General features: G+C 39.5%; 2 protein-coding genes across 2 annotated transcripts in view; both read right to left on the bottom strand.

The window, feature by feature from the left end:
- The window catches only part of lrrc58b (leucine rich repeat containing 58b), a 12,430-nt gene extending 10,638 nt beyond the window's left edge, over positions 1–1,792 (bottom strand). Inside the window, exon 1 of the mRNA XM_060876964.1 lies at positions 1,115–1,792. Coding sequence (XP_060732947.1) covers positions 1,115–1,572 — 458 coding nt within the window. The 5' untranslated portion in view covers positions 1,573–1,792. The remainder of the gene's footprint in view (positions 1–1,114) is intronic.
- Positions 1,793–3,038: 1,246 nt separating this feature from the next.
- fstl1b (follistatin-like 1b) overlaps positions 3,039–17,126 on the bottom strand; it is a 65,911-nt gene continuing 51,823 nt past the window's right edge. The window contains exons 6-11 of the mRNA XM_060876963.1: positions 16,565–16,695; positions 14,438–14,556; positions 12,925–13,037; positions 10,711–10,821; positions 5,178–5,269; positions 3,039–4,722 (exon numbers count right to left, since the gene is read on the bottom strand). Coding sequence (XP_060732946.1) covers positions 4,681–4,722; positions 5,178–5,269; positions 10,711–10,821; positions 12,925–13,037; positions 14,438–14,556; positions 16,565–16,695 — 608 coding nt within the window. The 3' untranslated portion in view covers positions 3,039–4,680. The remainder of the gene's footprint in view (positions 4,723–5,177; positions 5,270–10,710; positions 10,822–12,924; positions 13,038–14,437; positions 14,557–16,564; positions 16,696–17,126) is intronic.

Raw genomic sequence — 17,126 nt, 5'->3', positions numbered from 1 at the left:
ACAGACCTGGTGGTTTGAGTATGAGATATAAATCTGATGTGTATTACATAAGACACAGACCTGGTGGTTTGAGTATGAGATGTAAATCTGATGTATGTTATATAAGACACAGACCTGGTGGTTTGAGTATGAGATATAAATCTGATGTGTATTATATAAGACACAGACCTGGTGGTTTGAGTATGAGATATAAATCTGATGTGTATTATATAAGACACAGACCTGGTGGTTTGAGTATGAGATATAAATCTGATGTATGTTATATAAGACAGACCTGGTGGTTTGAGTATGAGATATAAATCTGATGTATGTTATATAAGACAGACCTGGTGGTTTGAGTATGAGATATAAATCTGATGTGTATTATATAAGACAGACCTGGTGGTTTGAGTATGAGATATAAATCTGATGTATGTTATATAAGACAGACCTGGTGGTTTGAGTATGAGATATAAATCTGATGTGTATTATATAAGACACAGACCTGGTGGTTTGAGTATGAGACGTAAATCTGATGTATGTTATATAAGACAGACCTGGTGGTTTGAGTATGAGATATAAATCTGATGTGTATTATATAAGACAGACCTGGTGGTTTGAGTATGAGATATAAATCTGATGTGTGTTATATAAGACAGACCTGGTGGTTTGAGTATGAGATATAAATCTGATGTGTGTTATATAAGACAGACCTGGTGGTTTGAGTATGAGATATAAATCTGATGTGTATTATATAAGACACAGACCTGGTGGTTTGAGTATGAGATATAAATCTGATGTGTATTATATAAGACAGACCTGGTGGTTTGAGTATGAGATATAAATCTGATGTGTGTTATATAAGACAGACCTGGTGGTTTGAGTATGAGATATAAATCTGATGTGTGTTATATAAGACAGACCTGGTGGTTTGAGTATGAGATATAAATCTGATGTGTATTATATAAGACACAGACCTGGTGGTTTGAGTATGAGATGTAAATCTGATGTGTATTATATAAGACACAGACCTGGTGGTTTGAGTATGAGATGTAAATCTGATGTGTGTTATATAAGACAGACCTGGTGGTTTGAGTATGAGATATAAATCTGATGTGTATTATATAAGACAGACCTGGTGAGACTGTCTATTTCAGGAGGGATGTGTTTGAGACGGTTTCCCCCGAAGGACAGTGAGTGGAGTCGCTGTAACTGCAGCAGTTGTTTGGGGATCTCCTCGAATCGGTTCCCGCTGAGATTCACCACCTCAAGCGTCTGTAACAAACTGAGGTTTTTGGGTAAAGAGAACTCATCCAGGCGGTTGTTTTTGGCGATGAGGGTCTTGAGCCGAGTCAGAGCCGTGACGGCGTCACTCAGAACCGACAATCCGTTATTACTCACGTCAAGAAACTCCAGGCTCGTGAAGCGTCTGATGGAAACCGGAAGTTCTACCAGTCTGTTGTAGCACAGATTAATCTGGGTGGTTTCTATCCTCCGTGTATTACTCACAGTCTCAAAATTCACACTGTGCAAGTTCAAATGGGACAAATCCAACACGTTCTCTCCATCACCAGCTCCTTCCAAGACTTCCATTGTGTTACATATATATATATGTATATATATATTTGTGTGTGTGTGTGTGTGTATCAGTAATAATTAAAAAAAATAACAATTCCACTTGCTGCCTTTTAAAACACCAGTCAAAAACATTCCTCTGTTTATATAACGTCAGCTCCTGCACCCATTAAAAAGCCCATAATACTGCACTTACACACGCATGTAAGGGTATTAAACTGTGCAGCTTCACTTACAGTCACAGAAACCTGTATAACTTGAACACACACCACTCAGGATCAAAGGATCATTTGTGTCATTCAGGTTCTGGGGTTGTTTTTTTGCCTTCACTCTGTGGCCACGCCCACATCTTTATTAACCCTTTCCATGTGCACCAGGGAAATTTTTTATTCCCACATTTATTCAGACCCTGAGATTTAATTCTCTGAACTGTAATATGATTAAAACATAAGCAGGAACTTTATATATGCAAAAGAGATATATATATATATATATCTTGTATGCTAGAGTGTAGTGATTTTGCTGATTTTGTGACCATGTGCTTTCATTATGCAATATGTCATGAAGCTTACCTCATGGTTTTCTGATGTAAGAACACTAATATCTGCTCTTCTGCCCTCTCATATCCAGATAAATACAGACATGTATGGTGTGAACGCTTATCGTAGCCTAATAAATGTACAGTTAACTATTAAATTATGTAGGTGAACTTAAAACATCATGAATTTACAGTGTATTCAGAATTTCATTTCAAACTAAGTATTCAGAAAATATTCAGAAATTTAAAACAAAGAATGGAAATGTTCGATTATTTGGAATATTCATTGTTCTACAATACTTCTAAATTCGCCGGCGATTTGTTTCTATTTTGATCAATTTGGAACAAAAAGAAAAAAGCAAGACAACCTTGAGTATGTTGATGAATCAATATTCTGCACTATTTCTAGTTAAACTGAAGCACATGTTAACTCCAATGTACAAAAGATCAGATTTCCCTTGAGCCGTATCTCTTCTGTTGAAGCATTTGGTCTGACAGATTGTCAGGTTTCACAACACCATCGCAGACTGTTATGATTTAGATTCGAATGTAATTTAAATTTATATGTTTGTCACTTTTTGCGCTAATATGAAAACAGTGCCATTTTACTTGGACTTGTGGAAACATCATGTAAGTGATGAGTGCTCGGTGGCCCAGAAGTGAAAGCTTGGTGGACCTGGTATTCAGAATCACAACCTTCTCATCAGTAGTCCAACACCTTGCCCGCTAAGCTACCAAATAACCCAAAGGAAAGTTAAGGCTAATTAATCTACATGAAGATCCAGCTAGTGTGTGTGCCCTACGATGGGTTGGCACCCCGTCCAGGGTGAATCCTGCCTTGATGCCTGATGACGCCTGAGATAGGCACAGGCTCCCCGTGACCCGAGGTAGTTCGGATAAGCGGTAGAAGATGAATGAATGAATGAATGAAGATCCAGCTAAAAAATTGTGGTGTGTATTTCTTTTATTGACGTACAGTAAAGTCATAATACAAGTAAATATAAATACAGTTCAAAGTTAACAAGATGAAATGGTTTAATTCCGTCTCACGTCCGTCACTCAGGACAACTTCTGCTTGACTACCATAACACTGTAAAGTTCTTCATGGAATCCTACAATCTGTGATTAGACACGAGAGAAGGCCATTCTATCTGCAGATGAAAATTTAAGGCACTCAGTATCATAAAAACGTGATATTAGTGGAATAAGTGAAAAAGAACTCACTGAGACATACAGCAGCCACACACACACACACACACACACACACACACACACACACACACACACACACACACACACACACAGATAAGAAAGGATCAATGCTAAAGAAGCGACAGTGAATCTAATTGTCTAGTCTTCAATCTGACAGCTGTATGAAATAAAAGGTATGATGTTGTTGCTGGGTCCAGAGTAGTGGTTTACCTGGAGGATTTGTACAACATTTAAACACTCGAAACATCAGGCTTTGGTTGGCTTTTTTTTTTTTTTTTTTTGGTCTACACTGCCTTTGCTCTAAACAACTCCATTCCATTCTGAATCAATCAGCACATTCGCACTCATTCTCATTCTGCTTGTAGGTTCTTCTTTTCCCACTTTTCTCTTTGTTCCTTCTTACAGAAATGAGCACAGCAACAGAGCTTTAACACAAACTACTTCTACATTAAGCAACTGCACTAAATAGAAGCAGGAGCAAAGCGGAGCGTCCATGCCGTGAGAGTCTTCCAGTCGTTTTTGATTTTGGAGATTAAATCACTGGCTTTTCACGAGACAGCTAAAGAATCACAGGAGGATTGGAGCTCCTTTACAGATCTACATGTCGACAAATCTACCATTTTCTAATTCTACCTTGCAATCTAGACGTACTCTAGGAGCATGCTTGATAATGCAAGAAAATGGTGCTGCAAAAAAAAAAAAAAAAAGAAGAAAAAGAAATAAAGAAATAAATCTGTATTAGCACCTTTTTGAAAGGTCTCAAGACTTTGACTGCCTTGTCTGTGTGGAAACAGAAAATGTGTGAAAGGGGACCTTAGCTGACGCTGAACTTCTGACTCAATCTGTTTTCTCACTTTACGTTATCTTGTGGCTTAATACGCTGATAAATATAACGGCGTATACCACAATCTTGATTTATTTTTTATTAACGTGGTGTAAGTACAGCTGAGTCAGTCCAGCCGGTCTCCCTCCCTCACTCTTCTCTTCCATCTACTGCCATTGTCTTAATCATACGCAACAAAATCTAAATCTAACAAGACAAACATATGTGACAAAATTGTTTTACAGTACATAGAGTAAAAAAAAAAAAAAAAGTAAAAATACAAAACTCGTGCTGGGGCGTATTGGACAAGGCTGAGCATGATGCTATAAAAAACACCTGGTGTAATGTACAGCACCTAGTGACACACACACATACTGTACACACACACGAAAAAAAGTACACGTCAACGTAAGACGATTATGAAGGACGTGACAAAAAAGTGATAATAGATAAACATAGTCAGAGATAGAAAACAAAACATAATGTGGTTCTCCCAGTAATAGAGTGTCATCTCAGGAGTCCTGACGGTGACCTCATCCTCCTCGCTCCTTCTTTAAACCTCCTTTGTGCTAGACTTCATTTGCTCCATAGTCTCCTGTAAATAAATAAATAAATAAATAAATAAGCTGTTCATTTTAATGTTTCGGCACCTCGTCTAATCTCTAGCTGGCATTTACTCAACTGTAAACAATAGCAGCTTTTGTTTCTAAATTGGCAATGCAACTTGTAGAGTTTTTTAGGCTTTTCTGATGAAACAGTACATGAATTGGTTAAACTACAAACACAAGATTCTTCTTTTAAACTTCTAGCAGTGAAAACACATATTTAATAACTTTCTATATTCGCTGTACTCATATTTCACACTTATGAATCAAAAAAGGCTGATTGCACCTTATAATGATGTCACAAAACGCATCTTGGCCCCAATCTACAGAAACTGTAATATCTACTTGTCAGATCCTATCTTAGAATATATGATAGAACGTTTGTAATATTTATGATGACTAATCTATGCGAATGATGTACGATGATCAGGTGCAGAGAGGGAACCTGATGTTTGTTGAGTTCAGCCACACGCAGATTCCACTCCTCCTCCGTCATTGTCTCATCACCGGTAGCTGGCTCGAGAGCTGGGCTTTTCTCTGGAGACAGAATTTTAATTCCAAAAATAAAAAGTTTGTCAGACATAATATAAGCTGTATTTGATCCTCAAATAAAACATACTTTTGCAGAGCCTTAGGAGTAAATGAAAGAAATTTCACAAATGTGTTAAACCTATCATTATTAGAAGTATGATTCTTCTTCTTCTCTTCCTGACATATTTATATCTTTATATCTTTAATAACTCTGCTAGATATCAGATAAGGCTTCTGCAACCACACTCTTTAACATGTTGTGTTTTTATTCTCCGGAACTCACGAGTACTCAAGTGTAGCTTTATTAAATCAAACATACAGTGGGAATAATAAAGAATCGCCTCCTTGAAAATAATCACATTTTGTTGCTTTGCATCCTGAAATGAAGAAGTACACAATTTTTGTTTTATCCAATTTACCCTTATACGCAACTCATATCTTTCCCTTGGATGTTATAACGGCAAAAAATATAAAAAACAGAATGACTGCGTTGGATAAAGGATCATCCCCTTGTGTAAGTATTTTGTTGAACTACCTTTTGCTTTAATTACAGCCTTTAGTCTGTTGGGATACGTCCAAATTACCACATCTAGACTTTGCAATGTTTGCCTACCCTTTTTTGCAGAACTGGTCAAGTTCAGTTACATTTCTGTGGTTAAATCACATATGTGCAATGTGGTCTGGACTAGGCCATGCAAGGACATTGACCGCTGTGTCATTCTGCTGTGTCATTGTCATGCTGGAAGGTGAACCTTCAACTCAGTGACAACTTTCTTCTGGCAGCAGGTTTTCCTCATGAATTTGATGTTATCCATTTTCATCCATTTTTCCTTCTCTCCTGTCCTGTGCTCTAGTCTTTGCTGAAGAGAAACACAGCCACAACAGGATATAACCACATCCATGGAGTTATTTGGATAGTGAGCTGTATTGGTTTTCCACCTAACACCTAGTCTCATCTGACCATAACAACCTTTTCCACTTGGCCTCAAGATATTTTTGTATCCATCTCCTGACTCGTACCTCTTCACAACTTTAACCCAGAGATCTTTTGACAGTGCTTTGTCACCCATAGTTCATTATTTGTTTCAGTTGCACTACCATGGTCTGATATGCTTCAAAAATAGTTCTTATGCTGAGCTAATCAAAATGACCACAATTCATCACCGGTGGAAGTCAAACGGCTTGGTGTGATGATTAGCTGATTGAGTCATTTTTATGAGGGAGGTTGATCCTTTATCCAAAAAAATTGTAATTTTTTTTTTTTATTATTTCTTCGGGGGGCAAGGTGGCTTAGTGGTTAGCACGTTCGCCTCACACCTCCAGGGTCGGGGTTCGATTCCCGCCTCCGATTCCCCTTGTGTGTGTGGAGTTTGCATGTTCTCCCCGTGCCTCAGGGGTTTCCTCCGGGTACTCCGGTTTCCTCCCCCGGTCCAAAGACATGCATGGTAGGTTGATTGGCATCTCTGGAAAATTGTCCCTAGTGTGTGATTGCATGAGTGAGTGTGTGTGTGTGTGTGTGTGTGCCCTGCGATAGGTTGGCACTCCATCCAGGGTGTATCCTACCTTGATGCCCGATGACGCCTGAGATAGGCACAGGCTCCCGTGACCCGAGGTAGTTCGGATAAGCGGTAGAAGATGAATGAATGAATTATTTCTTCTTCTTATTGTTTTTTTTCTGACCTGTTGGTGTCATGTTTTATAAGCTGTACTGGGCAAATACAAGTGGATAAAACAAAATTGTGTCCTTCTTTATTGCAGGTTGCAAAGCAACAAAATGTGATTATTCTGAAAAAGGTGATTTGATTCTTTTCTATTCTTATTGTATAGAAAGAACAATAATAAATAAGAGCTCCAGTCTATAAAATAAATAAATTTTGATGGTGTTTTTACACACTAATACATACTGAACATCAGTTGTAACTGTGCTGTATTTCTTAAGAAAACATTCATTCATTCATTCATTCATTCATCTTCTACCGCTTATCCGAACTACCTCGGGTCACGGGGAGCCTGTGTCTATCTCAGGCGTCATTGGGCATCAAGGCAGGATACACCCTGGACGGAGTGCCAACCCATCGCAGGGCACACACACACACTCACGCAATCACACACTAGGGACAATTTTCCAGAGATGCCAATCAACCTACCATGCATGTCTTTGGACCGGGGGAGGAAACCGGAGTACCCGGAGGAAACCCCTGAGGCACGGGGAGAACATGCAAACTCCACACACACAAGGTGGAGACGGGGATCGAACCCCGACCCTGGAGGTGTGAGGCGAACGTGATAACCACTAAGCCACCGTGCCCCCCCCCTTAAGAAAACATGTGATATTGAAATTATTCATGATTAATATGAGACTAGTGTAGAAACATCCAGTGTAAAAACTCAGTTGCTTTGCATATTAAGAACCTGCTTCATTTTTGACCCAGATTTCATTTGAGAATTTTTAGCTCGGTGATCATTTTTACAGGGTCAATGGTGTATAAATATATTATATATAGCGAAAGTTTGGGCACCCCTGGTCAAAATCTCTGTTTATGTGAACATTTAAGGCATAAAGTTAAACCTGAAGTACTCTTTTGCAATATTTTGGGTGATATCAGTGTATTGTTTATGTTTTCTATGATTTTAGAGTGAAAAAGGGAAAGCAACACCCTGCAAAAGAATGGGAACCCCAGGAGATAAAGCTTTATATATACCCAGACTCCTCTAACATTGTCCCAATACTCAGCAGCCATGGGTTCCTCTAAGCAGTTGCCTAGCACTGTGACAATGAAAAGTATTGACACCCACAAGCATGAGATGGCTAGAAGAAGATAGCAAAGTGTTTTCAGGTACTGATTTTCTCAGTTTGGAATGTAATTAAGAAATGGCAGTTAACAGGAACAGCGGAGGTCAAGATAGGGTCTGGAAGACCAGGAAAAATATCAGAGAGAACTGCTGCTAGGGTTACTAGAAAAGCTAGTCAGAACCCCCGTCTGATTGCAAAAGTCCTCCAGGAAGATTTGGCAGACTCTGGACTTGTGGTACACTGTCCAACTGTTCAGTGACACCTGCACAAATATGGCTTTCATGGAAGAGTCATCAGAAGAAATCCTGCGTCCTCATCACAAAATTGAATTTAAAAATTGAATTTTGCAAAAGAACATTTACACAAGCCAGATGCATTTTGGAGAAAAGTCCTGTGGCCCGATGAGGTGAAAACAGAACTCTGGCCACAATGAGCAAAGGTAGGTTTAGAGAACAAAGGGCACAGAATTTCAGAAAAAGAACACTAGTCCAACTGTTAACCATGGGGTTGATCAATCATGCTTTGGGGTTGTATTGCGAACAATGGCACGAGAAACATTTCACGGGTAGAGGGAAGAATGGATTCAATTATTTTTCAACTAATTCTGGAAGCAAACATACCATCTCAGGGTTCTACAGGTTTCTTCAAGTTAAATTCAAGTCTTTTTAAGACCTTTTTAAAACCATTTATATAAAACATTAATACCTATTTCACGTCCCTACCAGCAAAGAAAACCAAAATCCTTGAACTTGTGTTCATTTATTTTTCAAATGTGGAATGGGTAAAAGATAAGCCAAGCAGTGTGAACAATAAAAACATTTCAGTAGTCCACAAGAAAGTTTGCCGAACAATGTTAAGTTGTTTTTTAACATGAGCTAGCTACTTATTCCATGCTGGGAATATGGGGAACTGAGAGACCCCTGAACAATAAACATCGAAAATCAGAACTCAACAATAAACTAAATTAAATTAAGAAACACAGTCAACTCCTTAGCTCTTCACTCAGGGCAGCAATGTCTTTATCAAGGACAGCCAGTTCCGTCAACTTCTCCTTATGGATTCTTCGCAAGAGGTTGGACCTGGAGATCAGGTCAGTGTTGGTGTGGACCCAAAACTGTGCGCAGATCCACTCTAGTTGCGGCCATAGCTTTAGGGTCTGCAGCACTAGCAGCAAGCTGGCTAACATTAGCTCCTGTTGCCACTTCAGGCACATTAGCAGATAGCTGGCTAACATTAGTTGGTTGAAACACGCAGGCGATGGAAGGAGTTTGTTTTTGTCCATTGAGAGCGTTTATGTGCTTGGACGACTTGGCATGAGACCAGCCACGCTTCATTAAATTTACATTTCCCCATAACCTCAGAATGAAATTGGTAGCTATCTAACGTAAAAACAAACTTTAAAAATATAACTGCGTGCGTCAGTCAACCTTTCCTGTGGAATGCTGAGATTTTCATTGATTTCTCGCGCTTCTCCTTTGCTTGTTGTGTTGTGTTGTGTTGTAGTCTATGGCTGTATTGTCGTAGCGCGTGATCTTCCTTTACTGAAGGCATCGCGTGTTCGCAGTATTTTGTACGGTAACCCGGGGCTGCGTTGCATTCTCAATTATTGCTTCCGCCACTCTTTTATACTACAGTACATCATTGAATCAAAATAATCGTGGTTGACAAATGAAACTTTTGAGGAAAATTACAATATGGAGAAGTTACATACAGCACAATTTGTAAGACCCAGACATCAAAATTCAAGACTTTTTAAAGACTTTTTAAGGTATTATTTCCAAATTAATAAATTCAATGCTTTTAAGACTTTTTAAGACCCTGCGGGAACCCTGCATCTGTAAAAAAGATGAAGTTGAAGAGGATGGCTTCTACAAATGAATGATGATCCTAAACACACCTCAAAATCTATTATGGACTACCTCAAGAGGTGCAAGCTGAAGGTTTTGTCATGGCCCTCACAGTCTCCTGACCTAAACCTCATTGAAAATCTGTGGTTAGCCCACAAAAGGGCAGTGCGTGCAAGACTACCTAGGAATCTCACAGAACTGGAAGACTACTATAAGGAACAATGGGAGAAAATCCCTCAAACGAGAACCCAAAGACTCTTGGCTGGCTACAAAAAGCGTTTACAAGATGTGATACTTGCCAAAGGGGGTGCTACCAGGTATTAACAATGCAGGGTGCCTAAACTTTTGCTGCTGGCCCTTTTTCTTTTCTGTTATTTTGAAAAGTTAGAAGATGAAAATAAAAAAAAGATTTTGTTCAAAATATAAAGGGAATGTGCCATCTGTAACTTTATGCCTTTTGGAGTTCATTTTATCTTCCACTTGCTTAACTGTTCACATAAACAGCAATTTTGACCAGGGGTGCCCAAACTTTTGCATGCCACGGTATATAGGAATGGAACAGTAAGTCTTTACAGTCTACAGTAAGGTTTATGTCATTTATCACACCAGTTCTTCTATACTGTATGTACATGAGAAAGGGATTTTTCCACCGTAGATCTCGGTACTTATATTCCTGCATTAATTCTATATGGTCTTGAGTGTCAGACTTTAGTAAATTCAGACTTCATATTTCAGGGTCTGGTTTTTCCAGCAAGGTTTTCAGAAGGTTTTTATGTTTCTAACTGATTGTTTCTTATTTATCTTACCGTCACAGGTCATGGCAGTGCAGACCCAGTTGCCGCATGCGCATACACAGAGGTTACAGTCCACTTGAGTCTCTGCTCCATCTTCATAGGTCTCATCCTCCAAAGCACACTCTGAAACACACAATACACTGATCAGCCCATCTTCCAAAACATTCACTATAACACACAACCACCCAAATAACCACACAACCTCAAACCTAACCTCTAAACATTCTCTGTAACATTCTCTAACACACTACACACTAATCACCCCATTCTCTGTAACATTCTCTAACACGCAACATACTAATCACCCCATTCTCTGTAACATTCTCTAACACACTACACACTAATCACCCCATTCTCTGTAACATTCTCTAACACGCAACATACTAATCACCCCATTCTCTGTAACATTATCTAAAACACAACACACTAATCACCCCATCATACAAAAAACCCACAACAGACTAATCACCCAATTCTCCAAACTCCATTTAGTTATTCTTTAAAACTCTATTTACTCTGTAACACAACACAATAATCACCCACTCTACAAAACACACAACACAATAATCACCCCATTCTACAAAACACACAACACAATAATCACCCCACTCTACAAAACACACAACACAATAATCACCCCACTCTACAAAACACACAACACAATAATCACCCCATTCTACAAAACACACAACACAATAATCACCCCACTCTACAAAACACACAACACTATAATCACCCCATTCTACAAAACACACAACACAATAATCACCCCACTCTACAAAACACACAACACAATAATCACCCCACTCTACAAAACACACAACACAATAATCACCCCATTCTACAAAACACACAACACAATAATCACCCCACTCTACAAAACACACAGCACAATAATCACCAGATTCTACAAAACACACAACACTATAATCATCCCATTCTACAAAACACACAACACAATAATCACCCCATTCTACAAAACACACAACACTATAATCACCCCATTCTACAAAACACACAACACACTAATCACCCCATTCTACAAAACACACAACACACTAATCACCCCATCCTACAAACACACAACACAATAATCCCCTATGCTACAAAACACACAACACAATAATCACCCCACTCTACAAAACACACAACACAATAATCACCCCACTCTACAAAACACACAACACAATAATCACCCCACTCTACAAAACACACAACACAATAATCACCCCATTTTACAAAACACACAACACTATAATCACCTCATCCTACAAAACACAACACAATAATCACCCATCCTTCAAAACAGACAATATAATCACCCCATCTTGCAAAATACACAACACAATAATCCCCCATCCTACAAAACACACAACACTATAATCACCTCATCCTACAAAACACACAACACAATAATCCCCTATGCTACAAAACACACAACACAATAATCCCCTATGCTACAAAACACACAACACAATAATCCCCTATGCTACAAAACACACAACACAATAATCCCCTATGCTACAAAACACACAACACAATAATCACCCCAGTCTAAAAAACACAATCATCACTTGTCCTCCAAAACCTTTGAACCTACTTAAATTCACAAGGAAATGACAGGGAAATGCTGCTATCTTTAAACACACAGACCTTCACACTCACACAGACAGCTTGTGTAATATCTTCTATCTGCACGAGTGCTTTTTTTGCAGCTGCATCTATCTCAGCAACTATCCCAGCAAACATCCTTCCAGGAAATCTGCTAGAAATGATCCAGTGTGAAGTTTAGATTCCATGCGATATCACACGTAGTCCCTTAACATTATATAAGTAAAACTCTGTCTCGCTTATCTGCACAACTACTATCTTTTCCTGTCTATTTTTATAGGCCTGTGTGTGTAAAGAATTGTGGCCTGACACAGTGCTCACACTGACACTCCCCTTGAACTCTCACCTACTTACAGTATAGCAGTGCAGCAGCTTCTGAGAAAATAACTTTTTTCAGCTCTGTGTGTTTGTGTGTGTGTGTGTGTGTGTGTGTGTGTGTGTGTGTGTGTGTGGTGTGTGTGTAAGTAATGTATGTGCTTGAATAAAAGTGTATGAATGTTAGTTCTTAAGTTCATTAAGTGTGTGAAATCTGTGTGTGTTTCAATGGCTGTCAGGGATTAATTTGTGGTGTGTGTGTGTGTGTGTGTGTGTGTGTGTCTGTGCGTGCAGTCTTACTCTTCTCTGGAGGGTTGAATCCTGGACGAAGGCAGTTGAGGAATTCATCAAAGCTCAACTTCCAGTCAGCATTCTGATCCGAGAGCTCGATCAATGCGTCCACACACAGACTCCTGATACACAAATGCACACACAGAGACACACACACATTTAGATATTATACTAAAAATAGAGTGAATAAAATGATAAAATTCCACATATATCTTCATCTCAGTTATATTCTAATAATATATTTATGAAGATGTGTGTGTGTGTGTGTGTGTGTGTGTGTGTGTGTGTGTATGTGTGTGTATGTGTGTATATCTTGTTACTGCGGAATGGCCTGGTAAATTTTTAGGTTTGTAAAACTACTATTTTCCATGGCGCAGATTGAAATCTTGTGTATTCAGCTGAACACACACTCACACACAGGAAGCAGCAATGCAGGGGTGAAATGTCTGGCTGCTGTTTGTAGTGATTGTTGACGAGGATTTTCCCATTCAGTTTCTCTTCACGTTGGTAAAACAGAGGCAGTGTGAACTCACATGACCCTGACTGTAACTTCCACACACACTCTGTATTAGCTCTGGGTATTGTGCAGTATCCACTACATCCAGTACGTCCATTTCTGCATTTCATTACCATGCTAATTTGTCACTTAAATAAGACGCTTTTCAAATAGTCAGTTTACCTTTAAACATGCACTCTCTCACTCACTCACTCATTTTCTACCGCTTATCCGAACTACCTCGGGTCACGGGGAGCCTGTGCCTATCTCAGGCGTCATCGGGCATCAAGGCAGGATACACCCTGGACGAGTGCCAACCCATCACAGGGCACACAAACACACTCTCATTCACTCACGCAATCACACTACAGACAATTTTCCAGAGATGCCAATCAACCTACCATGCATGTCTTTGGACCGGGGGAGGAAACCGGAGTACCCGGAGGAAATCCCCGAGGCACGGAGAGAACATGCAAACTCCACGCACACAAGGCGGAGGCGGGAATCGAACCCACAACCTGGAGGTGTGAGGCGAACGTGCTAACCACTAAGCCACCGTGCCCCCCTTTAAACATGCAATGATTTTTAAATATTATTGTAAATAAAAAGTTGGTCAAAAGGTGTTTGTGATCAATTGCACATTTTCCCTCACCTGTGAACAAAATTGTCCTTTCACTGTAAATCTAAAACGATGGTGGAACAAGTCATGAGGCGCAAACTGCTACTTTCAAACTGGAGTCTCTCGTATTGTTTGTTAATAACAGAACCTAAAGTCCTTCTCTTAAAGTGTCAAAAACCTAAACTAATAATTATACACTACACTTAACTCTGTCTGTGTTAAACAGCATGTAATCGCTATAATTATCACTCCAGTAATACTCCAGACTGCTCATGACTCTCGGCGAGAGCACGGTGTTCACACAGCATTCAGAAAGGAATTAATTCAATTAAATGTTCATATTGTTCCGATGTATGTGTGTGTGTGTGTGTGTGTGTGTGTGTGTGTATACCTGTGCATGTGTTTACCTGAGCAGCCGGTTGTTCTCCTCCTCTGCGTATGAGTGCAGCTCCACCGCTGAATCGTTGTGCTGGATGAAGTTCAGAAGTTCGGCAGAATCCAGCTGCGAGTCGCCGTTATCATAGTTCTGCAATATAATCATAAATAAAGTGCACACACACCTCAGAATGTGTCAAATACTGTACACTCTCGAGTGTTTCATATGCACCATAAAGTCGATGTTAAGTTTTGCTTGGACGTTAAATTTCAATAAGGCACTGTTGATGCGTAAACATATATAATATTTGATTTAGATTAGCTCAGCTTGTCACACTAATACTGTTATACTTCTATGTCACACGCAAATATGGCATTACTAAGGGTTTAACTATACATGATGCATCACTATGCAAGAATGTGACGATGTGCATTGTTGAGACATACGAATAACATTGTGCATATTACAGTAGCTTTCTGTTAATTAATCAGGTAACCCAATTGCTCTGTTTGAACACCAGAGGCCCAATTAAAACATATAGAGAGCTCTGGCTCACAGTGTCGGACATTTATTATAGGTTATACAGATATGTTTATGGCAGTTGACAGACATCATATTCCAGAGCGATTTACATTAAATCTCATTATTTTATACATTTATACATCATTTATACCGCTTATCCGAACTACCTCGGGTCACGGGGAGCCTGTGCCTACCTCAGGCATCATGGGGCATCAAGGCAGGATACACCCTGGACGGAGTGCCAACCCATCGCAGGGCGCACACACACACACTCTTATTCACTCACACACTACGGACAATTTTCCAGAGATGCCAATCAACCTACCATGCATGTCTTTGGACCGGGGGAGGAAACCGGAGTACCCGGAGGAAACCCCCGAGGCACGGGGAGAACATGCTACACACACAAGGCGGAGGAATCGAACCCCCAACCCTGGAGGTGTGAGGCGAACGTGCTAACCACTAAGCCACCGTGCCCCCCTTCTTACAACATTCTTTTTTAAATTTATGTGCCTTTAAGACTGACTACATTCTTTATGTCTCCACCTCAGTGCTTTATCTGTAGACAAGAAAAATTCCTATAAAACTCTATAACACTCAATCAATGTTTTCTTAACCAGTGGGATTAAACAGAAGTGTTTATTGTCAATAACTGAATGTTGTTAAATGTATTTTATATATTTCGAATAATGACAGACAATACCAGATCTTAACACTTCAATTTTAGGTCATTAAAATTAAATATGAGGTAAAGCAAGATAACAGCCGGAAAAATTGAGATTTTTAACCTATAACAAACACATCATTTGACATCTTGTTTTAGAGAAATTATGAACATATTTTACCGAAACAACTTGGTCATGTTGTATATAAGAGATCATGTTGAGTAAGGAGCCAGTTTAATAAACATGTCAGTCTGAATAAAAATGTCTGAAAGTTGACAGATAAATGTCATTTCCTGGTGTAGTTATGGTGTCATGGTGTAATTATGAAGTTTTTGGAAAGCTACAGTATGTGCTGTAAGGAAAGACAAGGGAGCCTAAGAAAACAAAATAACGTAATAGATCAGACAAGTGCAGGAATGCTCAACAAGAGCAACAGTGGTTCACTTGTTTTAACATATTTGATCAAATTTGTGCATTTTTCCTCAAATACTGTGTGTACCTGTGCAAAGGAAGAACATCCATCCATCCATCCATCCATCCATCCATCCATGTAGTTATGTGGTAGCCTAGAGGTTAAGGTACTAGACAACCAATCGAAATGTTGTGAGTTCGATTCCCACGTCCTTGCCCCTGAGCAAGGCCCTTAACCCTCAAATGCTCAGTTGTATAAAATTAGATAATATGTAAGTCGTGCAAAACGTGTCGACTAACCTAGGGGCACCATGCAAGGGACACCCTAGACTAGTACCAGTCTATCGCAGGGCACAATCAGCCTACAATGCCTGGAACTTATCCACAGTTCTGGGGAAAACCTTCAAGGCACAAAGTGAACATGCAAACTCCACGCACACGGCAGAGGCAGAGGTGTGAGGAGGTGGAGGCAAATCGCCAACCACTTAGCCACCATGCCATCAAAAAGGAATAGCAAATGCAAATTATTCAGGTTTGGATAAAAACGTCTTTAAATTCACCTTGAAGTACTTGAGAAGGATGTCAGTGAAGTTGGAGCCTTTGGTGAACCAGCCGTCTGGAACAACTTCCGTTTGCAGCCACTCGATCACACGCCTGCGCAGTTCGTTACGGTCACCCACATAGCAGACCACTGCAGACATACGGTAATTTAAAAAAAAACAACAACAACATAAAAATATATAAATAATACACACTGTAAGGCACTGGGACAATCCCCTGGCAGACCACCAGAGGGGGTATTGTTTGGTTTTTAGCTACAGTTTGTTTAAAGTCATGTGATTGTCACGTGATTTTTACCGAGTTGTTCTATATATACCTGTTCTAGTGTATTTGTCCCTGTCATTGTCTCATTGGTTCCAGGTTTTTGTGTATGTTTACTTTGTGTCATGATCAAATTTTTATGTCTTGTTAAGTGTTTTACATGAATAAATGCGTTATCCTGCACTTGGGTCTCATTGGCAGTTTCTACAAGAACGTGACACACAAACTGGCCATATTTTTTCGCTTATATTAGAGGTTGGCAAAAACTATTTTTTTTCAGTACTCAGTTCAGGAATCAGT

Source organism: Tachysurus vachellii, chromosome 8 (assembly GCF_030014155.1).
Source record: "Tachysurus vachellii isolate PV-2020 chromosome 8, HZAU_Pvac_v1, whole genome shotgun sequence".
NCBI classification, from domain to species: domain Eukaryota; kingdom Metazoa; phylum Chordata; class Actinopteri; order Siluriformes; family Bagridae; genus Tachysurus; species Tachysurus vachellii.
This window is presented reverse-complemented; position numbering and strand designations above follow the sequence as displayed.